The sequence below is a fragment of the Laetiporus sulphureus genome (genome assembly GCF_001632365.1).
Source record: "Laetiporus sulphureus 93-53 unplaced genomic scaffold LAESUscaffold_10, whole genome shotgun sequence".
NCBI lineage: Eukaryota > Fungi > Basidiomycota > Agaricomycetes > Polyporales > Laetiporaceae > Laetiporus > Laetiporus sulphureus.
The window spans coordinates 475573-501427 of record NW_024468519.1 but is presented as its reverse complement, the minus strand read 5'-3'; the positions used below and the strand labels follow the sequence as shown (position 1 = coordinate 501427).

Sequence of the window (25855 nt, the reverse complement as noted above, 5' to 3'; positions counted from 1 at the left end):
TCTATGTTTCAAGACAGGACCAGCAAGTCCGGCTTGCCTTGAGAACGACGCAGTAACCGAAGACCAAGTTCAAGTTGGTGGCGAACTTCGCGGACCATCGACTTGCCTGCTGATCGCGACACGATCACGTGATAGATTCAAGCGAGCCGACGCGTGTGCACACTCCGAAGTTTGACTGAGGACCACGAATCCACGCACAACGCTAGCGGACGACTATGTAGTACATGGAACGTAATCATACGCCGTACAGAAACCGACATTGGTTATGCTGAAGGAGAGGCGGTATAGGTATAATTGTAACACGCAAGCAATGAACTGTCTTCCCATCACGGATCACCGTAGATTCTAGAACCAAGCTCAGGAGCAAATGTTCGGGTACATATAATCCGTAGGGTTCTGCGGTATCCAACCATTTGCCAGTCCGGCCTGGTACGACCACTCGTCCGCGTTTTCCGCCTTCCAAGTCCATTGCAGCCATCCTTGAGCAGCCGATGAGAACGTGATTGCCTAATCATGAACGTATTAACTTAGTGATCAATCAGTCCACGTTGCAGAAGACAACCAACCTGTGCTTCCCAGTACTGTCTCAGGAACGTCTTGTATTCGCTGCTAAAGGTGGATGCGGAGCCGGTAAGCCCGTCGCAGCTGCCGACATAGGTCGAGCCAGGATAGGTTCCGTCGTATCGAGAACCAACGCCAAGTCCGTTCAGATACGGTGCGCAGTCAGTTGCCGCGGGTGTCCACTCTCCGACGATTAGCCATAGATCAAACCCTGAGAGCGTTGACCAATAGTCGCACGCGGCGGAGATATGCTGCGAGTAGCTGTATTCAACCTCCTGTACGATCAGCTAATTCTTGAGTACTGATGTGGATTTTGAAGATTTGGTCACGCACGGCTTGAGAGAACATCTGATAGATGTGAGTGTCCATTGCAACACCTTGCCAGTTCGGAGGCTGCATGAAACCGGACCAGTGACTTCCATCATGATGTCAGAGGAGCTGACATATTTTTGTGAGTGATCGTCTTACCTCAAGGGTTGGAAGGCATCGTGGAGCAGCACGACAGTGTTGCTCTCCTGGGACGTACCGTATGGATATCTGTCCTAAAAATCAGTAGCTGGGCATGCCGTTGGCCGAAGCACGTACCTGATATTACCGTACGAATCATAATAATACTGGGTCAAGGCAGTCATCACAGTGGATCCATCGTATCCGGCAGGTCTTCCAAAAGAGAATATAAATGTCCGTGCAGGCATCGGAGTGCATGTGTTGCAAACTCACTCATTGAGGGGAGCAATAATTGAAACCACTTGAGGAATATTGGCGAACATCGACGCGATCGTCTTGATGGCAGAGTCGGTTCGCTGCACATTTGTCGATTTTGACTGCCATTCCGGATACGACATTCGGTGCCCCGAGTTATCAAAGCTAAAAGCATATACAAGACTGTGAGCCCAAGACCACTACGAAGCATTCAAATTTGGTCACCCATTTTGACTTCCTGGCGCGCCGTGCAAGTCGACTATCACCTTGAGACCTTGGTTGCCGGCCCATGAGACTGCGTCATTCAGATACTGAACTTGACCTTGGATGTACGGTTCGCCTGGCCCGACCTCGAACGCCCAATACCCGATGGGCAGCCGTACGTGATTCAGGCTGCAGGGGCGCTGGTGCTCAGAGCTTGAAAAGGTAATGACGCGCACACGTGACACACCCTGCAGCGGCGATATCCACCAAGTCTTGCTCGGTGATCCAAGTGTTCCAATGGTTCTGGAGAACAGCCGTAGCCGTGGCTGTGTCTTGTAGCTCGCAGAACGTCCACTCGTCTACAATGTTTTCGTTTCCCGTGTTGTCGAACAAGCTAGGGGTGATCCATGGCTACATCAACAAAATCAGGACACGTTGGAGAACAAGCGACGATGATGTCCTATACCTCAAGGAGGAGCCATCCTCCGAGGTTGACGCCGCGGACGGTCTCCGAGCCATAGGCAAACCCAGGGTTGATTGGGTTGTCGCCCAATACCAGAGGAGACAAGAGGGCGAGCAAGGAGAGAGACGTCGCGGGGCGCCAGGACAAACGCATGGCGACTGAGCTATGAGCGCGATCGTTGCTCGACGAGACCAACCCGAACGGCGGTTGGCTTTATATCTCGCGTTGTCGCGGCATGTTCAGACAGCCGAGGTGACAGTGACAGCTCATCGAATAGCATGATCGGTGCGGCGTCCATTTTCGAGGCCGAATTTCTCTCTGAGCATCCGACAACGAAGATTAACTCGCGACAAAAATGTCCGCCAATACGGGGAGATGCTAAGCATTCGAGACCAACCATTGTGGACTAGACGACCTAGGACATCAACGCGAGAACAGCCACGAGACCCTGCATTCTGCCAAAATTCGGGCTTCCTGGACGCGCTCATCACAATGTACCTGAGCACCACACGGACAAGGGCGTCTTGGACAGATTCCTTCACGCCGTGTCGCCGAATAAGGGGTGAATCCACAAAGCCACTAAGCACAACCGGGGGAAAAGGTGATGAGGCATTAGAACGCTCGAGCGAATTGGATCCGAAGAGTATGCGAGCGGCTTGATAAAGTTTGGATGAGCAAGCGCCTCCAAGAGCATTTACACCGGTTAGTCCAGCCATGCGTGATCACAAGAGCAATCGTTGGCCCATTGAGGGACAACCAGTAGCTTAGATTCCAAAAGCGGGACCAGCAGAATCCAGCCTTGTGCAAATAGTTCGGATGGAGTTGCATACTTCAGTTGCCATGAATTCAGACCGATTTCGCGGGGCACATCGCTGCCGTCGATGAAAGCATTACGGAAGCGGTGGAGCATCGTGAAGAGTCGTCCGTCGTGACCAAGTCCATTCTAGCCGGTGAGACACCCTGATGAGAACTTCGAACGGCGCACGTAGTAGCCCATCGAATAGCGATCAAGAATGCCGTACACGCCATCTTTTCGCCCATGCCGAACTGAATAATGTTGTTGCGCATTTCAAGATTTTGCGAGCCTTGAGCTGTACGATCATTGCCCCAGCCTGGATGTATATCGCCTGTATCGCCGACAGCCTGAGCTGCCGAGTGTTCGTACTAGCCGTCAAACGTGGTCCATCCGTGTAGCTGACCACATTGCACGGCTGGCAGCTTCTATACCTAGTACACGGGCGCACGTTCATCAAAGATGCAAGTCAGTCGCCGACAATGCGGCCATTCCACTGGTCGACCCAGCAGCACGTGTACTGGAGACTCAACGTCTTTTCTCGTTGCCAGAACATATTCCCAATGAATCGTTCAGCGCCGCGCTGGGAGAGATGACGAATAAGCAGGAAACACGTCGGGAGAGCTGTACTGGGCCATACCCGCTTGCTGCGGCAAGTTCCGACACGCACGTATAACATCGCGACGGGAACGAACTGCTGCTCATTACGTTGTCCTGCACCACCCGCGACCTGCATATACTCTCCTTGTTATCCCGTCTAATATTCTCGACAATGTCTCCCTCTTTCGAGCAAATTCGCAAGCGGTACGAGGCCGCTGGCCAGGGTCATCTCCTCCAATTCTGGCCCAAACTCTCCGACGCGGAGCGCGCGGCTCTTCTAGGGCAGCTCAATGCGCTCGATATCGAGCGCGTGAACAAGATCTACGGCAAGGCCATCAGCTACGAGAAAGAGACCGCCGAGAACGCGGGGAAGGATGTCATCGAGCCACTCCCCGAGGATGCTGCCGACAGCGTGGTTGGGATGTCCGAGAAGGAGAGAGAATGGCGGGAGATTGGCCTGCGAGCCACTGCCAATGGTCAGGTCGGTGTCCTCTTGATGGCGGGTGGTCAAGGCACACGGTTGGGCAGCAGCGCCCCTAAGGGCTGCTACGACATTGGTCTACCCTCCCACAAGTCACTCTTCCAGTACCAAGCCGAACGCATAGCCCGCTTGCAGACTGTCGCCGCGCAGAAGAACGGCAAGCCAGCTAAGCCAGTCGTCATTCCGTGGTATGTCATGACCAGCGGGCCTACCCGCCGTGAGACCGAGCAATTTTTCAAGAAGAACAACTATTTCGGGTTGTCTCCGGAGAATGTCGTCTTTTTTGAGCAAGGTACGTCCTCTGCAGTGTTCTGAACCCACCCTATTCCATCGAGAACCGTACTCTCGGGTACTGTATGGTGTAATTGGCCGGCCATGAACGGCGCGAGTTGTCCATTAGCCTCAGCCATCTGTACATCGAAGCGTTGAACAGCGCGCGTCTACGTCCTCGAGATCATGGGCGCGGCTTTCGTTGCCAGTCGAGGGTGTCTCTGTTTCTATGCACTGAATGCTCATGATTTTCCACAGGCACGCTGCCTTGTCTCACGATGGGGGGCAAGGTCATCCTCGAGAGTCCGTCTCACGTCGCTGTCGCGCCAGACGGCAATGGTGGGCTCTACGCCGCACTTCGCAACCCGCTCTCCCCGGAAAGCTCACGCACGGTGCTGTCAGACCTTGCAGAGCGCAAGGTACAATACGTGCACAGCTATTGCGTCGACAACTGCCTCGTCAAAGTTGCCGATCCTGTCTTCATCGGATACTGCATACAAAAGCAGGCCGACTGTGCGGCTAAGGTAGTGCCAAAGGCGTACCCGTCCGAGTCAGTCGGCGTCGTTGCGCGGCGCGGAGACAAGTTCAACGTGATCGAGTACTCGGAGATCTCGCAGGAGCAAGCCGAGCGACGCAACGCCAAGGGCGAGCTCGCGTTCCGCGCCGCGAATATCGTGAACCACTTCTACACGACCACGTTCCTCGAGCGCACGAGGGAGTTTGAGGAGGACCTGGCGTTCCACATCGCGCGCAAGAAGATCCCGTACGTGGATGAGAGCGGACAGACCATCAAACCGACCAAACCAAACGGCTTGAAACTCGAGATGTTTGTGTTCGACGTGTTCCCGTACGCGCAGCACTTTGCAGTGCTCGAGGTCGCGCGGAACGAGGAGTTTAGTCCGCTCAAGAATGCGCCGGGCACAGGCTCGGACGACCCTGAGACGAGTCGGCGCGACCTCCTCGCTCAACAAAGACGCTTCCTCGAGCACGCTGGCGCTACAGTTGCCGAGGGCGTTGACATTGAGGTGTCTCCGCTCGTCTCGTACTCTGGGGAGGGTCTCGAATCGGTGAAGGACAAGAAGTTTACGCGCTCCGGAATGGTTGAATCCGTCGAGGAGCTCGATGCGTTGGTGTAGAATGGGTCTAATTGGGACTGAATGGAATCACGCTTGTACGAACAGCCACGTATCTTACACATCCCTACTTCGCATCGCATCTGGACGGAATTTGTGCACGGACTACCTCCTCCTAGTACGCCTGGGTATCATTTGCAGTTTGGGACAGCCTAACGAATCATCACGCGGTGTCGCACTTTTTGGACGAGATATCATTTTGCAGACCTACGAGTAGCGGGGTAAGGAACAGCAAATGCGGATTGCAAGGACAACATCGACCAGTCCTGTCCTGATGGTCTTTCTTTCCTGCACTTTGATCCCTCTCCATCCCGTAGGTCAAACAATGTCTCCCTCTGGCGGACGATTGGCCGTCCCATTCACGAGTGGCTTCGAATCTAACGCGTTAGTATCACTACTGAACGACTCGCTTTTTGGATGATATCTATGAAACTCACCTGCTTCCAGGGCGTCTCCTAGTTGCTGTATCCGTGGGTCGATAGACTACCCGTGCGAGCTCAGTCAGTGCTCGCGTTGAGAAGAGGATAGGACAAACATCATGACGCCAGGCCAATAGTTTATTCTTAATTATAGCCCGCTGCTCCTGACATCTTACAAGCTCTTGGCGAATATGTTTATTCTGAGAAGCAAACGGTGAGCATGTCTCAGCCTAGGTGGCTGACGGAATAATGTTCGCACCTCTTCCTCCAACCTATCCGCTCGAACCTTTTCTCCGTCCGCCAGCTGTTTCTGCTCGGCAGCACGCGCTCGCGAAAGCAACACCTCGAGTTCCTTGGAGCGGATGACACACTCAAAATGCCTTTCCCGAAGCTCGTATTGTCGGAGAACCTCCTTCAGACGCTCTCGGACACTGACCTGATATGAGCGATCAATCACGTACGGAAGCGGACCGCGCTCACACGCCGTCGAAAATCTCCTCCATCGTCTTTTTCGCTCTGCGAACAAGAGGTGAAATGCAAATCCATCAGTGGCTTAAGCAAACTCACTCTTTGGGGTTCTCGACCCACTCCTTCTTGAGCTTCTGCCGGCGAGGCTCAGGCTCGTCCTGGGATTGCCAATTAGCATGATACGGTTAAGCGGAACGACGCATAATGCTAGATCTCACGATCTCCTCCGTCCCTGGCCCATCAGTGAGATCCATGATCTCCACGGCCAGTATCTGGTCCCCATCCTCAATACCTGCCTCTTCTGGTGTCTGATCTGCCTCTAGACTCCGGCCAGCATGCGTGAACACGAACTGCATCGAGTTAGATGAGGGAGGTGAGGAGGAAGCCACACTGGGGCTCGCTGCATTCGCCAACGCCATACCATTGGCTTGCGCAGACGCCCCTCCAGACAGCTTGCCGTTGACCTTCTTCCCCTGACCCGACTCCATCCTCTCTGTCCATGCGTTGAAAAGCCGTGATAGCCTCGTCTTGCGCGATATTTTGAAGTAGAGCTCAGCGCGGTACTTGCAATGCACGCGCACGACGATATCTGGCGTCTCGCGATACTTGGTCTCCTGGATCTTCGCGCGTTCAGCGCGCTTGGCCATGTCATTCTTCATTTGTTGGATCTAGTCGTGAGGGTGGGTGCGCTTGTGAAGTGTATGCGCATGAACAGAGGGGTCGTGGTCTGCATACCTCATCCTGAGCCTCCTCAACACATGCTGCTAGCCGCTTGCTGTCCTCCTGTACGCGATCCGTGAGAAGTACACCGCCTGCTTCCGTCAACAGGACCCACCCGTAATTTCTTGTTGTCCTGAGGAGAGGGTTAAATAGGAATGCACAGTCCATGCATGAGGAGCGTTTACCTTCTGCAGCTCGCGTGCCAGATTCTCCATCTTCGTCTTTGTCTGGTTTGCCTTCGTCAACTGGCTCTTTGCTATTGAGGGGAAGATCTGACATGCTGTAGGAACGATTACTAACAGTAGCACTCACCTGCATCCTTGTCCTTCATCAACTTCTGCTTTTCTTTCGCATGTTCGCGTTCGATTCGCTTGAGTTCACTGAACTGAGAGATTGCAATGGTCACGACCGGATCCGAATGGTGAATATCCTGCAAACGTACAAGTTCAAGGTATTTGGCATGTATAGCATTCTCACCCATGCCCGAGACGGAATCCTGCGCCTCCTCCGCTGCGGCCACTTGTTCGATTGGGACAAGACAGCGATATAGGAAATCATACTCACCGATTCTTCGCTCCTCCTCTTCCTCATGTACTTCCTCCTCTTCCAAAGCAGCAATGCGATTCTTCAACGTTTCATACATCTGTGAAGGGTCCACCTGCTCGGCTGCCTTCTTCTTGCCCTTCTGCGCGGGCGGATGCGTGCCATTTACTGCGGTACCATTGGGTTGGCGATTGGCCGCGGGTACGGGGGAGCTGACATTATTTGAAGGTATGGGTGGTGCAGTGGTAGGTGCAGGAAGTGTTGCAGCTGTCGGAGCAGATTTTCCCTGTCGGGCAGTCTGAGTGCCGTTCATGGAGAATTTGTGGGGATTATTATTGCGGGAGTGCGAGCCAGAAACTCTCGGGAAGCAAGAAGAGAGGAGACTTAAGAGACGAATATTGAACGGTAAAGTCTGAATGTAATAACAGACTGCGAAGGATTAGCGTGAGGCGCGTTGGTGGCAGAGTCTCGACAACGAAGACAGGCTGCAGCATTTGGTTGGACTTGATCGCGGTCACGCTCGACCTAATATTGTCGGCCGTTCTTTCCTCCCGCAACCGCCCCTTCACTCTGCCGCCGGCCACACATGATGCTGCAAATGCTCTCATCGTCCGCATCGCTGTTCCGTAGATCTGTACAGAGAAAACCACTCCCTTTCGCTGGCTTCCGGTTCATACAGGCTATAGGTATATCTGATGTCTCCTCGTTCGCAAGATTATGCTCTCCGCTTCTCCTATACAGCTGCCTGAGAATCACGTTTGGTGTTCGGTTTATGGTGGCAACCAGGGCCGGCTCTTGCGTTCGCATCGTCGATCGAATCCGCGCTAATCTCGGGCTCAGTGCTGAATGTGGTCCTGGCTATCATACAGTATCATCTGGCTGCGGAAGATCGCCATCTCCTGATTCTGAACAGGTCAACGAGGCTGGGAAGTGTCTGATCCTGTCGCTTGGCTCTTCCAGTAGTCAACACTTTCTGCTCATCATGCGAGGCTGGGCCGTAAGTGAACCCTCACTGTGTCACGGCATTCGCTCTGGATTAGCTCAGGTATTATCGGATGCAAGCGCTGTACATTCGCAACTGCTGATTGGTGAAAACTGTACACTGTGAACCGGTGAGTTCGGCCGACCGTGTATAGACTGAGCTGGTTAATTTTCCATCCGGACTGTTGAACGTCAACACGTAAGACATGAAATTGGCTGCATCTTGAGTCGAAGTGGCCACCGTCATCAGTTTTGTGCATCGAACTCTAACTCGACGCATGGACATAATCAATCAACATCCTTGATAGATCGTTCAAAAGAGCACACTTCAATGTACGACCATTTGCATGATCGACGTAGCTAGCCTGTACGAGCGGATATATGCTATAAGATTTAAGGGGCCGTGAAGTTCGAGTCGGACGGACGGCTCGGATTGGCCGACGCGTCGACGCGTCGATCACGTGGCTCGAGTCGCGTTTAAACGCGACGCGGCACACGCGACTACAGTCTAAACGTTTTCCTTCTCCATCATCTCGTTTCGACCATGTCTCGTCTCGGTGAGAACAGTAGCGCGATTCACGCAAAAAGGAGGAGAACTAAGTGATCACTAGCATCAGAATCTCCTTCTCCGAAGAGGCAACGGCTCTCATCACCGACGTACGACGAACAGTGCTTCATCAGCCAGGCGCAGATCGCAGTGTTCGATGAGGTCGACAAGAGGCTGTCCCAGGGCACATCGTCTGTACCCAGGCCCTCACAACGCCTCAGTCTCAATCAACACAGGAAGAGGAGTAGCGACATTGCGTTCGCGCTGGACCTCTCCAAGAAAGGACCCCGCGATGACAAGGAGAACATAGGTGACGATGACTTTGACTGTAAGCGCATATATTTATATTGCAAACATCTTCTTGGGCCTAACTTTCTGCAGCGCCATCGTCTTCGCCGCTAGATGGCGTTGCAAAGAAGAATCACGGTCGCCAGATCTCTCTCGGCCCTTTAACTGACATGCATTCTGTCACCCCTCTACGCACATCTGAGCTCGCAAAGCTACCAGCAGCGTTTGGTCGCGACTGCATTGAGGCGCTGGGGAGAAACTCCGATGCGTCTGACCCCCTTGATGATAACACAACTGCTGACACGTCCGCTGAACCGGCTAGTAATGTAGTCAAGTCTGAGGACTTTGAAACTACATCGATACCTCAAGTCGCGGATGATACCGCGATGAAAGAAGCAGATGACTTACCGTCATCCTCGCCCGATATTCCCGTTCAGCATGATTCTATTTCAGCACCTCAGCCTCTCTCGATCCCCGCAGAAAAGTTTCTCTTCAAGTCCGCCAAGTTCGTGACTGATGACGATATCCATCCGGGTTTGATCGTCGTAACGGAGGGTCCGATCGACATACTATCTAGGTCTCCGCCACGGCCATCCACGTCATCCAACACGCAGCTCTCTCCAGCACACATGAATGAAAGGGCTTCGGATAGGCCTGTATCATACACCTTGGACTTCACAAGTGCGCATTATGCCGATCTGTTGAAAAACTCTCAGACGATCAAGGCAAAGGGAGTAATTCTACCGTCTGCGGAGACTTTCGCCGCCTTCGAGGAGCAGAAGCAGTTCTGGGACAAGCTGGAGAAAAATTGTTTCGACGCCTCCGATGAGAACGATGACGTGTCACTGCACGTCAACCCGCCTGTGCCCGAGACTCCGACACGCTCAGCACTTCGTGCTGTAGAGAACTCCTCTACTTCTGCGAACCCGCCTGACACGCCGACTCCGTTGGGAAGAGAAGGTCCGCTACAGGGACTTAGAAAAGTGAGGCTCCCGGCTTCAGGCAAGAATGGGGTCTTCAAATCTCCGTTCAAATCGCCGGACACGGTGGGAAAACCTGGCTTGCCGTCTTCCTACGTCAGCTCGCCTCTCAACCCCAAGCACTCCTCCATGACAGAAATCCCCGCCATGGAGACACAAATCCCAGCTGCCATATCCACGTCTTGCAAGCCAAAGTCATTGATGCAACCTCCAGCTGCTGCGTCAACGCCTTGCAAGCCAGAGCCATCGTCGCCACGCCCAAGTGTATTATCAACACCTTGCGAGCCAGAACTGTCAACGCAACCCCCAGCTACTGTATCAATGTCTTGCAAGCCAGAGCCATCGTCGCAACGCCCAGCTGTGTTGTCAACGCCTTGCAAGCCAGAACCATCGACACCTCTCCTTTCGAGCACGTTCCCCTCTCGGACGCCTGTTAAGACTCTCGGACTCACCCCGCGTCGGGTAGGTGGAGGCGCTGGTGCGAGCAGGCCTTTTAAGACGCCTAGCAGGTTGGGAAGCGCATTGCTGGAGCGACAACAGACCGAGCGTGGTGCGCGTTCTGACAGTGCAGCGAAGTTGCTTGTGCAAGTTGCAAGCAATGATCATCATTCTGCTGGTAATAAGAACAAAGCTGGAAATAGGTTCTTTGATCTCGGTGAGTCAATTACCTATGTTTGATAGGCATTCTTTAATCGAAGTGTCGACGCACTATAGCACCGCCAGTTGGGCGACACACTCTTGCGTCGTGCGGGCTTGTGCCCCAATTTTACAACGCTGATACTTTGCAATCTATGGGAATGTAAGCATACTGCCGTCATCAATACCTCCTGCTCACCATTTCTGGCTGTAGAGATGCAGTTCAGTTGAACCAAATGACTCCCGAGTCGGCGATGTACTATTTCTTCGACGCGACACCCCTGCAGGTACAAGCATCGCCCGAGGCGGGGGTTACTCATCTCGGTCCAGACGCTGCACTCAAGGAACTACGCGCGCGAGGCTGCAAGCTGGCGAAGAAAGCATGGGTTGACAATCACTGGGGCATGATCTTGTGGAAACTGGCCGGCATGGTTTGTCTCCAGCCCGAGCATGAGAGCAATCCAGAGACGCGAAGATGGTGCTGGGACGAAGTCATGAGACAGCTTTTGTATAGGTAATGCTTGGCTATCGATCGCGACTGATGTGCAGCGGATAGTTGACTATATGCGCAGGTATGAACGCGAGATTAACGGCGGTTCTCGTCCAGCGTTCCGCCTAATTACCACCCACGATGCATCCCCCTCCTGTCCCATGGTCCTGTGCGTATCGAAGATCTTGTGGTCCGAGGCAGGTGCGGACGAGGAGGGTATCACGACAGAGTGTGTGCCCCAGTTGGAGCTCACCGATGGGTGGTACAGACTACGCGCCAACGTGGACGACCCTCTTGAACGTGCCATTCGAAAGGGCCATATTCGTGTGGGCAGAAAACTTGCTATTGCCAACGCTCGTGTATGTTGTTCAACTGCAACTCATTTTATACTGCTGACGAACTGATGTGTAGCTGGTCTCCAAACGCAAAGGGCCGGATGAGGTCCTGGACGCGTACAATTCGATGAGCCTCCATATTTGCGGTAACTCGTCTCATCTTGCACCCTGGCACGCGAAGCTAGGCTTCATGCGATCACCTCCGACTACTACTCTGGACAGTCTGTCTCCCGACGGAGGACTCATCACATTGGTGGACGTTACAGTAGTCAAGGTGCATACGATGTTTTCGATACGTGCATATACTCACATGCACTACTCCAGGCATATCCGATCGGATATATTGAATACATCGAGCGCGACGGGGAGACATTCAAAGAAGGTCCGCACAGCGAGCGCGACGAAGCCAAGGCCAATGAAGAATGGAAGGTACGACCTCTCTACTGGAGCTACCTTTCCCGTCGTCTGACATGGAGGCCAACAAGAAACGGAGCGAGAGGGAAGCAGACAGATTACGACACGAATGTGAACAGAGATTCCTGCGCTATGAGGGCTTCGCCGACAAATGCCAAACGCGTGCTGGATCTCGATGGGCTCCACCTGAAGATGGTAAGCAACTTGCGATTGCCCTCGCTACTGGTGTGTTACTGAGATTACGTTTCAAGCCTGTGTCCCATCTGATGTTGAATGTGATTGGGAAACGATTGTGGGCAGCCCCGAGTCCTTTGCTGGAATACTGCGCAATCTCAGTACCGACAACGCCGGCTGGATGGCGATGCATGCTCGAGAATACGTGCAAAAGGAAAGAGAAGCGATGTATGAGGATATCCAGAAGGAACTTCAGGTTTGCGCTTCCATCTGATTCATTTGCCAATGCTTGAGTTGGCCTTGCATGCAGTCCCTCTGTCCTCCACGCAATGCACGGAGTTTCCGCGCGATTGTCGTGCAGGATGCGCGGTGGTCGAAGCGTCGTCCGTATCGCAAGGCGCAGCTGACAATCTGGGACGTCGTGAGCCTAAACCTTACTGAGGGCAGCAAGGCGGGCCATTTCAAGCAGGGTCACAGGTTGATGGTGCGTGCCGATATCCAATGCCTCTGATACACGGCAGAATGATGGAACATTGATGACAGATCACGAACCTGAAGCCCACCCAACTCAGCGCATGGATGGTCCCTGATGTGGACTCGGAGATCTATCTGACGACCCGCAAGGACTCCAGAATATCCTTGGTGAAGAATTGAACGAGTACCTGATGCAAGCTAATGCGCAGTCAATGTAGGCCATGCTTGGCCATACTTAGAGATTACTACATCTGTTGCATTCCACTCACGGACTCATGCTTTGCTCATGTATTATTCTGATGTTGTGAAACGGGAGTAAAGCGAGGTATTGAAATTGTAAACACATGCGACCAAATCAGTATCCACCCACCCCATACTTCTTCAGCGTAGCACTCCAGTCACCTAAGTTCTCTCGGCCCATGCACACAATCGTTGCCTTTTTGGCCATCTCTGGACTGAAGATACGCGCAGCGACAGCACGGAGCGACTCAGGTGTCACCGCGTCAATCTTGGCGCACATCTCTGTCACAGGGACCTTGCGGTTGTGCACGAGCACCTGCCTTCCTAGGTCCTCTACCTCGACAGCACGACTCTCAAGCGCCATCATAAGGCTGCTCTCGAGCTGGTTTTTGGCGCGGTTGAGCTCGACACTGCTTACCGGGGTGTAAAGCAGCAGGCTGAGCTGGTGGACGAGATGCGGTAGGATCTGTGATGGCGTGTTTCCCTGGCCTCGACCTGCTGCGGGGATAAACGAAGCGAAGAGCCCGAACAAGGACGAGTCGGTGTAGATATGGTGGAATGACGCGCAATGGTCGATCTGCGGGTAATGGTTAAGGATGTGGGTGTACAATCGGGAGTACATGCCCTTGCCCGGTCCACCTATGTTTCGTTATTAGTAATGAATGCAGCATGGATATCTAACGACGTACCTGCTGAGAAGCTACCGCCACCTCCTAAGAGAACCTGCATCGTAGCGAGCGCATACACGTCATCGTCATGGATGCCGACGCCTTCGAATGCAAGGTAGACATGGTTGAATTCGGATGTGGGGTTGTGGATGAATCGGTACCCGCCGGTGTAGGCCGCTGTCGATGGTAATGACGGAGCATGCTTCGCAGGATCCTGGCCAGTGACGGATGACATTGGATAAAGGTACGACGAGGCCGCACGTGTGAGCGACTTGTATAATGATGGATGTGAAGAAGGTAGTAGCTGTGAAGGCACCTGCGGAGCATTCGTTGTCGAACGAGACGACGTAACCGATGGCTGAGGAACGGGTGCCGGGACGTACTGCATTGATGAGAAATGCTTGTCCGCCAACTCCACCAGCTCTTCATGCTGCATGCCCGCCCCCGCAATGACAATGCGCTCCGGCCTGTACCACTGCTTCATGAAAGCTCTCATTGTCGGCTCGTCGATGAGGTCGATCCGGTCCTCCGGACATAGCAGAGGATTCCCAAGTGTCTTGCCGTCGTAAGCAACCTCATGCAATATCTCCGGCAATATCATTTCGGGTTTCGAGCTCACTTCCCGAATCTCGTAGCGCGCTGCCTCTCGCTGAGCGGCGAGCTCATCGGGGAGGAAAGACGCGTTAAGGACGGTGTCTGCGATGAGGGACAGAGCTAGAGGTGTAGCTTGGTGGAAATGAGATGACTGGTACATGATACATTCTCTTGATGAAGAGCAGAGGATCTGTCCTCCAAGCTTGTCAATCGCGTTCGCCATCTCCTCATCCGAGCGTTTGGTGGTTGTCTATCGAAATAGGTTACTGAAGGCGCCTTAAAAACATATACTAGAACACGGACCTTAAAAGCCATCCTGTCGAGGAAATGGCTTATTCCCGAGGTCGACGGAGTCTCATAACGTGAGCCGGCGTCGGCATACAACCCGACCGAAGAGAAGTGGCCCGGCGTCGACTCTGTCGCTACGCGTACTTTGTTTGGTAAAGTTGTAATTTGCACTGGAGGGTTGGCATTGTCGCTGGAAAAGTCATGGAGGTACCGTCGCCGTCGAAGACTGCTCCGGAGGATTGAGGTCGTTGCTCTCCTCATGGAGGTCGGGAGGACAAGTGCGAGCAGCTTGCAATCGGTCAGCGCACATGACTTTTGGCGGACGTGGAGATATTGTTGCATAAAATAAAGGTCCCAGCGTGGTTCGAACACGCGACCACACGATAACAATGGAGCACTGCAATCGTGAGCTCTACCACTGAGCTATAGGACCCGGAGCCTTTTGCCGGCTGGAATTTTCAACTTTTGTATGAGATATGCACTGTATTCGTCTGCAGAATTGACGATGTGACCATCTCGAAATTCACTCCTTGAAGAAAACCCTTCTCGAGCTGAGAGCAGTGCTGGAACTTATTCAGCGCAAGTGGATCGCATTTGATTGCCGGAGATGGCCGGGCAGGTGAACTCGGGTCGGACTGATCGGCTTCGCCTCGGCGTCGAGACTCCTGAGGATGAAGCGACCGAGCTATGAATATATGAATAAATGCCCTCCGTTCTCTTTCCCTAGCGTCTCCCTCTCGCGTAGACATGGATGTCAGCAACAGCACCGTCCTCCTGATCCCTCATTTCTGGGGCCCAGTGACCGCAACCTTGGATTGGTGTGAGGTGAGCTCACTCGCGATGATATCTGGTCCGCATTGTCGCGAGCCTCATCGACGGTCTCGCTAGGCAAATTATCAGTTCTCAAGTTATATTGCCGAAACTGCGAACACCTTTTCAAACCTTTTCACGGTCGGGTTGGCTCTTTTTGGTGCCTATCAGGCCCGCGCACAGTCGTTGCCGCCGCGGTACCTTGCTGGCTATTCCGTGGGTGCTCTTCGGTAGGCTGAGTTTGGGAGTCGTTAAACTCATATACGTTGCCTTTGCAAGGGGTTCGCGTTGGTCGGGGTGGGAAGCTTTATCTTCCATGCTACCTTGCTGTTCGAGGCACAGCTTGCCGATGAGTTACCAATGGTCTACGTCGCCAGCTACTGCTGTGCCATTCTCTTCGACACCACGCGTGGATTTGGCCTCAAGGACTCTCGTCGAGCTCTTTCCTTAGCTGCAGCGGTAATTTCATTCAACGTGCTGTTCACTTGGTCATAGTAAGTAACCCCTTTCCGTCTCTCCTTTGGGCGCGCTGAGGCCGAGGCTTTGGCAGTTACATCTCCCGGAACCCGATATATCATCAAGTTGTCTTTGCAGCTCTCCTGGGTATCACGGGCGTCCGTACTATCTACCTGCTACGTGATCAAGAGATTGCGAAGAGGGTTCCGGAAGAGGTCAAATCCACTGTCGCTCGGCTGTTCTCATTCGGTGCGGCGACATTCGCATTCGGGTTCTTCGTCTGGAACCTGGATAACATCTTCTGTGGCACTATAACGCGGTGGAAGCACGCTCTTGGCTGGCCCGCGGCCTTCATCCTTGAAGGTAACTCCTATGTCCAGCGTGATTGTGCATGTCACTCATGATCCTACGTTTGAAGGCCATTCTTGGTGGCACATACTCACTGTTCGTACCCTGCACCGGACTTATCGTCCTCCGGAGCTGACAATTCTCCTTCAACAGGCAACCGGAACCTATCTGATGCTGGTTGGAAACACTTGTGAGTAAATTCATATATAGCTCAGTTGGGATGCTCACATTTCTTCACAGATTTGTAAGTCACAGACATGCGTACTATCCTCATGACTCGCTTCTACTCGGGTCTGTCAGCACGCTCTGCATCAAGGATGACTACCAAAACTTCGGGATTGAACCTGCGATGGGCCTTCCCTGCATCAGACGTGTCCATAGAGCGAAGGCGCAATAATTCCGACATCCGGTGCTGGGCGGTATTCTGAACGGGTCAGCGCTCACGAGACAACTAACACGTCCCTCACGACTTCATGGCCTCATAGACTTGTGTTTCTCCTGCCCGCGTACATGTGCTTCTGCTGATATGCTCTGTGTCGATACGCAACTCATACATTGCAGTGCAAGTACCCCAGTCTTGGGTAGATACAATTCGCGCATCACGGACATCTTACACACTCGAGGCTCCGTGTAGATCAGTTTGTATCAACATCTTAAATTGATGAGACAAGACATGAGCGAGGCGCTATATAAACGGAGCTACCGTAAGGCTATACCGGTGTGTCAGTGAGGATTATCGCTTATCAAGCGATGCTATCCACTTCGAGCGCATCATCGCCTATCGCCACTGCTGCTTTGCTCAATAGGTCAGAACCGAGACGGGTCATTCGGGTAGGAAGTGGTGCAATTTGCCAACAGCGTGCTTTGCTGAGCCGCGCTCGTGAGTGCATGCCCGCCAGCGCGGCGCGCCGCATTCAAATGAACACCAGATTATCATGCATATGCTTGCTGGCCACCCCTAGTCACTGCACAATTTCCTTTACCTATCGAGGATGATACAAGCTCTCAACTATGTTGATCCAAATCAAGTGAATGACAGATTGTCCAGCTGACAGCGAATGTAGCAAATAGATTACGGATATACAACGAACAGTGGGTCAGAACATGTCGTCGTAGCGCTTGGTGCAACTGTACCCCTCGTAATCTGAACAGGGGGGCATGTGAGCGGGACTGGACAGAGCGTGGGGGGAGCAGCACTAACCAAAATTGTCCTTTGGGTCGCACCAGCAGTGACCCCGCTGGTGCAGTTCGCCCTGTGGGCAGTGTTGGAAGGGGTTGTGACGATATCCTGCCAGAAGAATCCGTTCAGCGACAAATGAGTAGCGGGATGGCTGAGTGCAATTGATACTGACCGATCTCGTTGAAAAAGTGGATCTGTTCCTTCTTCGCAAAAAGTGCTGCGCCAATACTGTGCACGGGTGCGTCGCCCCATCGCTTAAAAATTGTTATCATGAGAATCTCGCTCCTTTGAATTACATGTGGACTGCGCACCTCGTAGTAGAACCCGCCCTTCGAGTCGAGGAACTCGAAGAACTTGGAGTACGCCTGACTTCGCCAGAAGTCCATATCTGCGATCTCGAAGTTGCTCCAGACTGCGCGCACATCGGCAATAATAGTCAGTCGTGGTAGCTTGATAATGACACGAGGGATGTGGCATACAATGGCAATTGTTGTAGCTCTCACCGCCATCGTCGGAAATGAAGGCCATCGCGTTGCCCTCAGGAAGGTACTCCGGGTGTTGTTGGGTGAACTCTGCGGATGCGGGATGCAGTGTCAAAGCGCAGACAAGAGCGCAGGCGGTACAATGCACGCACCTTTCACCGCGTCCCAGAGTGTGGGAATGGTGGCGTGGTATTCATACAACGAGAGTGTGAAACCTGTTTCAAATAATTCACTCATCCGTTCATGCTGACAAAGTTTTTAACTCACCGTAGACTTTTTTCTCCTCTTCCATCAACAGGAATGGCTACAGAGACGAGCGCATGTCAATCAACACCCTAGCCGTGCGTCAATTCCAGATATGGACGCACATCGTAGTCAAGATCACAGAAAAAAGTGACATCTGGGCTATGGCCGGCAACATAAGACTGTCAGGGAACATCTAGTTCACATAAGCAGGCGACGCACTCTAACCGCCAGTAGTAGCGATACTTTTGAAGCAGCTCATGACGGTAGAAGAACTGGGAACATGATGAATGAGCACGGGTTCATGGGACGTGCGCCTCCGGACGGTGTATACTCACTCCAGAATTGAAGCGGCACATGTTGCGGTAACTAACATGAGATGAGCAGTTATGAATGAGAATGAGAATGACCACACAATATACGCACGGTACGCTACCTTTAAGCAGGACATTGAGGCAAGTGACTTCGGACGAACGAGCAGGGCAACCTACCTCCATAGATCACCTTGTTATTAATCATTTCCTTTCGCGCCGCCTCGGCCTTCGTCTCGTCAATCCAATCGGGCTGGTACCAGTCGTCGCGCGGGATGAGCCCGAACTCGACTTTGGCGTCCGTGAGGGCAAGTATACGACTACGCCAGACAGCTCATTGAGCACTTAATATCCTAATTAACATAATTGCTCCACCTCTTGAACTCGTCGCTGAATGGCTCCTCGTTGAGGAATACATATGGATACTGGTACTGTTTGTTGAAGCGGTCCTCTATGTATGCGCGGGTCTGAGGCTGACTCGACATCTGGACGGCATGTAGCACGCACCCATTTGCTTCATGCTGGTCACCATACCATTCAGGTCACTATTCCGGGCCAACAGCACGAACGTAGCGTTCGCGCGCCGCCCGTCATATGTTGCGCTACCGTGTCCAGGGTAAGGATGCTCAACGTCATCCGTGGAGCCCTTTAACTGCCCGGCTATGTGAGAGATGGATGTCGTACGGCCGTATTCTTCGTGTGAGAAGCTGAGGATGAAATGCAGACTGATCTGTTCCGCCGCAATCAACGTGGACCTCAGATCAAGCAGCATCACGGTGGGCTCACAATGATGGCCAGCACCAGAACCACGTATCGCATGGGCGTCATCATGTTGGGCGACAAGCTGCGAGCCGCTGAGGACAGAACATGTGAGTATTGAAAACCACGGGGTGGTATACGGCCACGGTCAGCGATCAAGATCGGCTGAGTTCAGTTCGGCATCACGGCATCGGCAGGCGATGGCTGGCCGCTCCAACATAAGTACTGCTCCGCCACCGCCACCGCCGACGTGCGTCGCCACCCTCAGCTTGGTTCTCTTCAGCACAGAGTATTATCCTGGGTGTAGATACACCAGTGTAATTATACATCATTGGAGACCTGGATGCCATTGTGAACCTGCAGCTGGTTGAATGGGGTCACTAGATGCATTTCAGAGACAGGATCCAGGCACAGCTTTCAGGAACAGGATATATATTAAGCAGTACTGACTCGGTACAATCGGCGAGAGACAGCAAATCTCGATTGTGGCCAGCGTTATGCGACGCGACGCGACGCGCGGCGTTGATCACGTGGACGATCACAATTTAAGTTCAAACTGATGGCGCGGTCGGGATTTGAACGGGGTGGCTGACCCCGTAGTCTCCATTTCCCACATGTTCTTGCTGAGGAGGCGCCTTGGAGAATGAAGGATGGATGGAGAGGATGGCGGAAGCAAGCCAGCACGCGCCTGACCGTCACGTCGCCCAGCATTGACGCGCCTTGTCACAGTCACATGCACACATAGTCACATTGCATCTCAGCCACAGCGGAGCTTGAAATAAGCTCACATGCCTCCGAAGCTCGAAACTCAGTCATGAAGAAGGCTCTGCTGGTAGTGCCGGCTGCTTACAGTTACGAGCTTTCTACCCATTCGGAAGACATAGAGTGTGTCCAAGGCATTCTTGACCGACGATTCGCCTGGTGTGGATTTCTTTAATAGAAAACTGCTTTGTCAATCATGTCGAGGATTTCGTTGACAAATGCGCGTAATGCAATTGGTTTTTCTCTACTGCATGGACAGGAAAACAACCTGTCATGACATCATCATTGCCTGGTCGGGGATCCGGACATGCTGATCCAATGTCTCACGATCACCATGGGAGCGCAGGGACTGGGAGGACCACGATATGGATCCTGGTCATGAAGCGGAATTGCCAACGCCTAGAACTCCTGGCTGCTATCCACGGTGAGCAAAAGCATGTCGTGAAGGGCATCATCGAACAGTTCCTCACCTGGAGAGTACATTTCCCTCGCTCCTTTTGTGCTCTTGGCATTTTGACCCGTTGGTGTCTTGCTCCAGAGCACGGGCATGGACAGCATCCCGCTAATTTGGATCGATTTCAGGAACTTTAACGTGAAAATCTCGTTTTTGTGACATATCCCTCGTGAGTACAGCACCATGCGGACACTCGTGCTGCTCAAGCCGCGCGTTCAATCACGTCGCATGCAAAGATCCTACATACCGCCAATACTCAATGGGTTTCGGCAAGGACACACTTTATCATGAGCTGCTATTTCTGACAAGACCTTTGGCGTAGTCTCGGGCAACGGTTTTTGAGTTCGGATCGGTGCTCCAGCGGGCAGTGACTCTGATTTGAAATCATTCCACGAGGTGCTAGTTAGATTGATGGTCCTGGTCACTCAACGAGCATTCTCATCTAAGCTCCACTGGACCGAAGAGTTTGGGGGACAATAATCGCATCTTACTTAATAGATCACCTGTCGAGGTTCTTGACGGAAAGTGACTTTTGAGCATGCGACGCCCCGATATCCTCGTCTGATCTGGCCGTTACACGTCAACGATGTCTGAGAACAATTTTCATTGCTAAGAACGTTCTCTTGGTGTGTGATATACCGCTTGTAAAGGTGAAGACGATGGTCGCCAGCTCCGTGCAATGCGACGTGAACGCGACAATACCTCGTCATCAACGTCTTGGCCGCAGTCGATGTTGGTTGCTTTCCTCACCGCCGTGTTTGTAACGTTCGTAAGCTCCGACAACAATTTCGGCCTGGCAGAACACGCTACTATGATATATCGCCACGCGATTCTACGCCCTCCTCGGTGACTACTATCATGCTCCACGGTACAACGTTCTAGATATCTATGTATGTTGAGCTCGTTGCAATCGTGTCCCTTTTCGCAAGCAAACGAATACTGAAAATATCCACATGCCATGCAGTGCTCGATGCTGGCTATAATGTTGATAACTGCACGCACTGACAGATGATCTACCTAGATATATAACCTGTTACCTCGGTCGATGGTCTCCACAATAAACTGAAATGCTGTTTCCATGCCCAATCGTGGCTGCTGAAATACGCTAACATGTTGGATTCTGGCGAGCTACGCCACACCGCTGGGATATTAGCCCGCGGGTTGGGCTAAATGGGAGGCGCCGGGTGGTCCATGCGCATAGTGTCTTATGTATATGTAGGCAGATATTATACAGGGGGGGCATCGGTTTGCCCCTCGGTATACGTGCTTTACCCTACAGCTAGCCCAGTCTGGTGCGAACTGTCAACACAAACCGATCACTCACCTTTAATCTCTCTCTCTCGACGATGTCTACTGAATCAGCAGCCACCAACAAGGACGCCAAGTTCATGCCGCTCAACGGGAGCAACTATGCACAGTGGGTGATGTACATGGAGGCAGAGCTGACTAGGAAGGGGCTATGGGAGGTCGTGGAGTTCGAGTACAAGGTTGGTGCAACTGAGGCTGAAATGCAGAAGGCCATAGAGGCGGCGAGGGCAGCACGGGACACGAAACTGGTGAAAAGGGCATGGGGTGAGATCGTGCTTCATTTGGAAGCTGATCAACTTGTCCACGTTCAGGGGGAGCGAGACCCGGAGAACATGTGGGATCAGCTCAAGGCTGTGCACATGAGCCGGGGGCTCGCCACCGAGGTCACGAGATGGAGGGCGCTCCTAAATGCAGGTATGACCGCCGAAGAGTCGGTGGAAGGGTGGATTGGTCGGGTCCGAGGGTTAGCGCGGGGCTTAGAGGCGATAGGCGAAGAGGTGCCGAAGAAGCTGCAGGCCATCATAGCGGTCGTTGGACTCCGCGAGGAGCTCAATATGGTCGAGACGAAGCTCGACGCGGTCGACCGGAAGCTATGGACGGTGGAGCAGGTAGCGGCGCTGGCGCTCAACGAGGAAGCCCGAGTAGGCCGGGGGAAGACCATGTCCGAAACGGCGCTAGCCGTAGCCGGTGGGAAGAAGAAGAGAAAGGCGCGCGCATGCTTCCTCTGCGGGAGCACGGATCATCTGGCACTCGGATGTCCGGCCCGCACGAAGTCCTATAACGCCGGGGTCGCTAGCGACGAGGGATTTGCCTGGTAAGGCAAGAGGGGTGCAGGGGTGGCTGGCTCGAGGGGGAGTGTTGGATTCTGGCGAGCTACGCCACACCGCTGGGATATTAGCCTGCGGGTTGGGCTAAATGGGAGGTGCCGGGTGGTCCGTGCGCATAGTGTCTTATGTATATGTAGGCAGATATTATACAGGGGGGGCATCGGTTTGCCCCTCGGTATACGTGCTTTACCCTACAGCTAGCCCAGTCTGGTGCGAACTGTCAACATAACAGACAATCTACTAAGCTGTTACCTCCATAACTGGCTGCAACGCTTCTTCCATGCCCAATCGTGGCTGCTAAAATACGCAGTATCGAGCTCCCGACTAAGCAACGAAATGCGGGAGAACTTGACTCCATCTGCGATGAGCTTCTGGCCATCCCGGCAGGGCTCAGCTCTGTATGCGTCGAATGTTGGATCTCGAGGCTCGCCATTGACTGTTGGACCCCGAGCCTCACCATTGAACACATTCTTGCCCTTGTCTTCTGAAGGAGCACTCTTGGCGGACTGCACCGCAGTCAGCCAGGTAGGAATGTCGACTGGCTCAATGGGTAGATGGGCCACATCCAGGAGAGGGAGGGGTGCATCGGAAAACAGCATAGTTTTGATGCGCGATGTCGTACGTAACTTGGCATCGTTGCTTTTTTCAGGACATGCAGCACCATTTGTCAATTCTGGTACTTTGGAGGAGCCATCCGAGCGCTTCTGCTGCTTCGATGGGGAGGAGCCATCCGAACGCTTCTGCCGCTTCGACGGGGAAGTTTTGTCAGTGTCATCGTCCAAGCTGGCTTCAGAGCGGGAACGCCGTGAAGAGCAGGGAGCCAGGAATGACGCAGGAATGCCAGTCTGCCATCTGGAGACTATGGCAACCAAACTATTTGTAAGTTTATTTGTCATTCGGGGAGGAAGCCGTGACAATGGAAAGGTCCAGTCGGAAACCATTTTGTTGAAGTGGAGAATGACAAAGTAGGGATGCACACGAGAGACGACATGAGGAAGTTGGTCATATGAGGCATCGTAGCGGTGGGAAGAGCCGAACATCTGACTGTGCAGCGGGACGTCGAGTCCGGTAGGAACCAGCTCGTACTCATATAATTTATCTTCGTTAAGCTAGCAAAGCTCATATTAAGCCACAATGCATCAATCAAAGACATCGTCAACGTACTGGATAGCTGCTCCGACGACAATCATCACCATGCCAATCAGGCCAGGAATAATTGTGCTTGGACATGTCGATGATGGAGTCGATGGCACTACGCGTCGGGATCAGAACCCAGCACCTTGCTTGAAGGTGGGCATGCATGTCTGGGCATACTGTGGCGCCAATGTGAGCAAGGACACAATGAGAAAGAAAAAAAAATCCTCACAGGTTATGATATTTGATGGTGCTTCTAGATCGAGAGTATCCTTCGCCAAACCCCAGTGCCACTCATAGGCATGCATCTAGTGACGATCACGTCGGTGGTGACAAGACCACCACGAGACATAGACGCACATAATGGATCTGTTCCTTCATGTCCAGTGGGATAAAATGATAGCACTGAGTGGGTGACTCGTCGTCGACAACGGTGGAAAGCGACTCCAATGGTAGAGGACCCATTACAACTTTAGAGTCACCAGTGGATAATATAGAGCTGTCAGGTTGACTATTCAGAGCCATCAGTTGCTGGCGGGCGAGGAGCGACACAGTATAGGGTGGGTGGATTGACGCGTGAACCCGAACGCAGAGAGTAGAGCAAACCTGAGATCTATCAACTAGCCACGAGAGTTCGACGTTGCAACCGACAACTTTGATATGCAAAACACGGTCACGTGAGGATGTGACCGCGTACTGCGCCGATCGCGTCAAAGATGTCCCACGTTGATTTCTCACTTGTCGACCGCAATTCTCGTTCGTTCACATACCGACGCTACCGCGAAGGAAAATCAAGCCTGTGTAAGGTCAACAGTGACCAGCCAGGACGTCAGTGATAGCCGTGGTACAGCAGTCACTGGCTTGCAAGCGTGTCATGTGGCGTGCAGATAGGATTGAAACCAGTGTCGTGGCATAACAGGACTGCCGGGATTTATCTGGTTGTAACCAGCGCGATCATATAGCGAGGCTACAGCGTCTAAATTGGTAAAAGTGCGGACAGAGGAGGAAAAAAGAAGTACTCTAAAAAAGGGTTATGTGGCCGCGACGTGGTTTCCGGTACGTCCAGGCGTTTGGCAGCAAGGAGCTTTATCTCGGCCGGCCCTCGTCTCGCCTACATCTCCTCGTCCTCCCCCGTCCTCCCCGTGTCTTCAGTCGGTGGGTACAAGGATCATTCTGTTTTTCATTGTTCTAATGCATAAGAAAGTAAAATAAGTCAAAGCGGAAATGTCCTCCGATAATATAATGTCGTCTGAACGCTTATTCCACGTCTGCAAAGGATGCGGACCACACGTCGACAGCATATTCGTCTCTTGCTCCAAGTGCAAACGATTTCTCGTCCCCTGCGGCAATCAAAAGAAGGATCAGTGCTGCCATCACCATCGAGTTATATTCACCGACGGAGCCTGCTCGTCCAACGGCAAACAGGGAGCCACTGCTGGATTAGGAATCGCTATAGGTTCGAAGGGCTCAGAACAGGACCAGTGGTCCATCCCAGTTGACGATGTCGTCGACGCAAATGGGAGGCGGACTAGCCAACGTGCAGAGCTCCTAGCTGCGATTTATGGGCTTCGTCTCGTTGGTAGTCATGATCGTGACACGCTCTGCCCGGCTGAGCGCGGCTCGAAATACTTGTACTGGATCATCGCGACTGATTCCCAGTATGTCGTGAAGGGCATGACCGAGTGGTTCGACAATTGGAAGGTTCGTAGCATGCTCGTTCTCTCGTGCTTCCTATTGTGACACACCGCAACAGCAGAACGGCTGGCGTAATCGCCAAGGGCAGCGGCCGGCAAATCTCGATTTGTTTATGCGACTCCACGAAGAAGTACTTGCTCACGAGCAACGACACTTCTTGCGCATCATGTTCCTCTACGTCCCGCGCGAACACAACAGTCTTGCTGATTCTCTCGCCAAAGCGGCCGCTCGACCTCTTATAGCCGAAATTAGTTCTGTGTTTTTGTCCTAGGCAAGTGCCTTTAATGTGGACCTGCCATGAGCTCCTGACCTGCAACATTGCTCTCAGTCACTGGGAAACCGTTGACCCCGTTTTTCCTGGCATAATTGGAAGCAAAGGGCCCCTTTCATGTTGAACTCGTAAAAGTAGTCATCGTAAAGGAAGACAGTCGTTATGCATATACCCACCGTAGCTCTTCCGTACCGTTCGTGGACTTTCTATAGATACCCGTAGTGCAGCTCGATGCCCTCCAGGATGGGTCTGTGACGATTCATAAATTCCATGTGTGTGGCCATGCGTAGGAAGTGTGGTGGATGTGCGGTAAAGCATTCAGTAGTCTGTTCTCTATACCCCGTCATGC

The 25855-nt window shown here is 52.8% G+C and overlaps 11 protein-coding genes and 1 non-coding gene across 12 annotated transcripts; 6 read left to right on the top strand and 6 right to left on the bottom strand.

Moving 5' to 3' along the window:
* Window positions 1-147: 147 nt before the first annotated feature.
* LAESUDRAFT_723623 (glycoside hydrolase family 5 protein) lies at window positions 148-2321 on the bottom strand. Its single transcript, XM_040908451.1, has 9 exons — window positions 1934-2321; window positions 1715-1878; window positions 1489-1656; window positions 1282-1428; window positions 1147-1221; window positions 1030-1098; window positions 895-976; window positions 567-836; window positions 148-507 (listed from the first exon to the last, which is right to left on the bottom strand). The coding sequence occupies exons 1-9, from the start codon at window positions 2081-2083 to the stop codon at window positions 358-360; spliced, it is 1275 nt and encodes a 424-aa protein (XP_040766451.1). The 5' UTR covers window positions 2084-2321; the 3' UTR covers window positions 148-357.
* Window positions 2322-2770: 449 nt separating this feature from the next.
* Window positions 2771-5210, top strand: LAESUDRAFT_742391 (nucleotide-diphospho-sugar transferase; the record flags this gene model as incomplete). Its single annotated transcript, XM_040911189.1, has 3 exons — window positions 2771-2794; window positions 3526-4096; window positions 4333-5210. 3 exons carry the CDS (start codon window positions 2771-2773, stop codon window positions 5208-5210), a joined length of 1473 nt encoding a protein of 490 aa, XP_040766450.1.
* Window positions 5205-7830, bottom strand: LAESUDRAFT_723618 (uncharacterized protein). The gene is made up of 13 exons (XM_040908450.1): window positions 7379-7830; window positions 7257-7324; window positions 7127-7199; window positions 7000-7070; window positions 6930-6947; window positions 6830-6877; window positions 6313-6762; window positions 6194-6252; window positions 6107-6142; window positions 5886-6057; window positions 5743-5826; window positions 5645-5690; window positions 5205-5584 (listed from the first exon to the last, which is right to left on the bottom strand). The coding sequence occupies exons 1-13, from the start codon at window positions 7668-7670 to the stop codon at window positions 5526-5528; spliced, it is 1476 nt and encodes a 491-aa protein (XP_040766449.1). The 5' UTR covers window positions 7671-7830; the 3' UTR covers window positions 5205-5525.
* Window positions 7831-7949: 119 nt separating this feature from the next.
* Window positions 7950-8694, top strand: LAESUDRAFT_723617 (uncharacterized protein). The gene has a single exon (XM_040908449.1). It carries the CDS (start codon window positions 7956-7958, stop codon window positions 8463-8465), a length of 510 nt encoding a protein of 169 aa, XP_040766448.1. The 5' UTR covers window positions 7950-7955; the 3' UTR covers window positions 8466-8694.
* A 188-nt stretch (window positions 8695-8882) lies between these two features.
* LAESUDRAFT_757423 (uncharacterized protein) lies at window positions 8883-12856 on the top strand (the record flags this gene model as incomplete). Its single annotated transcript, XM_040912295.1, has 12 exons — window positions 8883-8895; window positions 8950-9213; window positions 9267-10808; window positions 10868-10952; window positions 11004-11303; window positions 11362-11638; window positions 11691-11888; window positions 11939-12043; window positions 12100-12223; window positions 12280-12458; window positions 12513-12686; window positions 12746-12856. 12 exons carry the CDS (start codon window positions 8883-8885, stop codon window positions 12854-12856), a joined length of 3372 nt encoding a protein of 1123 aa, XP_040766447.1.
* Window positions 12857-13031: 175 nt separating this feature from the next.
* Window positions 13032-14742, bottom strand: LAESUDRAFT_696931 (uncharacterized protein; the record flags this gene model as incomplete). The annotated part of the gene is made up of 3 exons (XM_040906288.1): window positions 14482-14742; window positions 13606-14428; window positions 13032-13555 (listed from the first exon to the last, which is right to left on the bottom strand). The coding sequence occupies exons 1-3, from the start codon at window positions 14725-14727 to the stop codon at window positions 13032-13034; spliced, it is 1593 nt and encodes a 530-aa protein (XP_040766446.1). The 5' UTR covers window positions 14728-14742.
* A 73-nt stretch (window positions 14743-14815) lies between these two features.
* On the bottom strand, window positions 14816-14899 carry LAESUDRAFT_t32. Its single transcript has one exon. It is a non-coding gene; the product is annotated as a tRNA-Cys (tRNA).
* Window positions 14900-15028: 129 nt separating this feature from the next.
* Window positions 15029-16779, top strand: LAESUDRAFT_723614 (alkaline phytoceramidase). Its single transcript, XM_040908448.1, has 8 exons — window positions 15029-15291; window positions 15355-15492; window positions 15556-15770; window positions 15827-16095; window positions 16151-16176; window positions 16234-16270; window positions 16309-16312; window positions 16381-16779. Exons 1-8 carry the CDS (start codon window positions 15214-15216, stop codon window positions 16475-16477), a joined length of 864 nt encoding a protein of 287 aa, XP_040766445.1. The 5' UTR covers window positions 15029-15213; the 3' UTR covers window positions 16478-16779.
* A 249-nt stretch (window positions 16780-17028) lies between these two features.
* Window positions 17029-19178, bottom strand: LAESUDRAFT_723613 (glycosyltransferase family 15 protein). The gene is made up of 15 exons (XM_040908447.1): window positions 19083-19178; window positions 18804-19026; window positions 18672-18747; window positions 18477-18616; window positions 18412-18421; window positions 18324-18354; window positions 18208-18260; window positions 18111-18147; window positions 18010-18046; window positions 17895-17957; window positions 17740-17832; window positions 17572-17672; window positions 17433-17514; window positions 17282-17368; window positions 17029-17224 (listed from the first exon to the last, which is right to left on the bottom strand). Exons 1-15 carry the CDS (start codon window positions 19122-19124, stop codon window positions 17178-17180), a joined length of 1122 nt encoding a protein of 373 aa, XP_040766444.1. The 5' UTR covers window positions 19125-19178; the 3' UTR covers window positions 17029-17177.
* A 2487-nt stretch (window positions 19179-21665) lies between these two features.
* LAESUDRAFT_603249 (uncharacterized protein) lies at window positions 21666-22220 on the top strand (the record flags this gene model as incomplete). Its single annotated transcript, XM_040903089.1, has 2 exons — window positions 21666-21758; window positions 21891-22220. Coding segments are annotated over 2 exons (423 nt in total), but the record flags the coding sequence as incomplete, so codon positions are not given.
* Window positions 22221-22576: 356 nt separating this feature from the next.
* Window positions 22577-24083, bottom strand: LAESUDRAFT_723611 (uncharacterized protein). Its single transcript, XM_040908446.1, has 4 exons — window positions 23901-24083; window positions 23773-23848; window positions 23571-23719; window positions 22577-23515 (listed from the first exon to the last, which is right to left on the bottom strand). Exons 1-4 carry the CDS (start codon window positions 24063-24065, stop codon window positions 22655-22657), a joined length of 1251 nt encoding a protein of 416 aa, XP_040766442.1. The 5' UTR covers window positions 24066-24083; the 3' UTR covers window positions 22577-22654.
* A 213-nt stretch (window positions 24084-24296) lies between these two features.
* LAESUDRAFT_723610 (uncharacterized protein) lies at window positions 24297-25422 on the top strand. The gene is made up of 2 exons (XM_040908445.1): window positions 24297-25301; window positions 25378-25422. The coding sequence occupies exon 1, from the start codon at window positions 24783-24785 to the stop codon at window positions 25278-25280; it is 498 nt and encodes a 165-aa protein (XP_040766441.1). The 5' UTR covers window positions 24297-24782; the 3' UTR covers window positions 25281-25301; window positions 25378-25422.
* The last annotated feature ends 433 nt before the right edge of the window (window positions 25423-25855 follow it).

Excerpts from the sequence above, each read along its gene's own strand:
- LAESUDRAFT_723610 (XM_040908445.1), top strand. The coding sequence starts at position 24,783 with ATGTCGTCTGAACGCTTATTCCACGTCTGCAAAGGATGCGGACCACAC.
- LAESUDRAFT_723617 (XM_040908449.1), top strand. The coding sequence starts at position 7,956 with ATGCTCTCATCGTCCGCATCGCTGTTCCGTAGATCTGTACAGAGAAAA.
- LAESUDRAFT_723618 (XM_040908450.1), bottom strand. The coding sequence starts at position 7,670 with ATGAACGGCACTCAGACTGCCCGACAGGGAAAATCTGCTCCGACAGCT. Across the intron at positions 7,200-7,256 it reads ATGCCAAATACCTTGAACTT|TTCAGTGAACTCAAGCGAAT; the intron begins GTACGTTTGCAG and ends GCAATCTCTCAG. Across the intron at positions 5,827-5,885 it reads CGGATAGGTTGGAGGAAGAG|AATAAACATATTCGCCAAGA; the intron begins GTGCGAACATTA and ends TTTGCTTCTCAG.
- LAESUDRAFT_723614 (XM_040908448.1), top strand. The coding sequence starts at position 15,214 with ATGGATGTCAGCAACAGCACCGTCCTCCTGATCCCTCATTTCTGGGGC. Across the intron at positions 15,292-15,354 it reads CAACCTTGGATTGGTGTGAG|GCAAATTATCAGTTCTCAAG; the intron begins GTGAGCTCACTC and ends CGGTCTCGCTAG. Across the intron at positions 15,493-15,555 it reads GGTACCTTGCTGGCTATTCC|GGGTTCGCGTTGGTCGGGGT; the intron begins GTGGGTGCTCTT and ends TGCCTTTGCAAG.
- LAESUDRAFT_723611 (XM_040908446.1), bottom strand. The coding sequence starts at position 24,065 with ATGGCTCTGAATAGTCAACCTGACAGCTCTATATTATCCACTGGTGAC. Across the intron at positions 23,720-23,772 it reads ACCATCAAATATCATAACCT|TATGCCCAGACATGCATGCC; the intron begins GTGAGGATTTTT and ends TTGGCGCCACAG. Across the intron at positions 23,516-23,570 it reads GTCGTCGGAGCAGCTATCCA|CTTAACGAAGATAAATTATA; the intron begins GTACGTTGACGA and ends GAGCTTTGCTAG.
- LAESUDRAFT_723623 (XM_040908451.1), bottom strand. The coding sequence starts at position 2,083 with ATGCGTTTGTCCTGGCGCCCCGCGACGTCTCTCTCCTTGCTCGCCCTC. Across the intron at positions 1,222-1,281 it reads ATTATTGCTCCCCTCAATGA|ACCTGCCGGATACGATGGAT; the intron begins GTGAGTTTGCAA and ends CTCTTTTGGAAG. Across the intron at positions 977-1,029 it reads GATGCCTTCCAACCCTTGAG|TCACTGGTCCGGTTTCATGC; the intron begins GTAAGACGATCA and ends TCATGATGGAAG.
- LAESUDRAFT_723613 (XM_040908447.1), bottom strand. The coding sequence starts at position 19,124 with ATGACGCCCATGCGATACGTGGTTCTGGTGCTGGCCATCATT. Across the intron at positions 19,027-19,082 it reads TTCTGGTGCTGGCCATCATT|ATCAGTCTGCATTTCATCCT; the intron begins GTGAGCCCACCG and ends GCGGCGGAACAG. Across the intron at positions 18,748-18,803 it reads GACCAGCATGAAGCAAATGG|AGGACCGCTTCAACAAACAG; the intron begins GTGCGTGCTACA and ends GCGCATACATAG.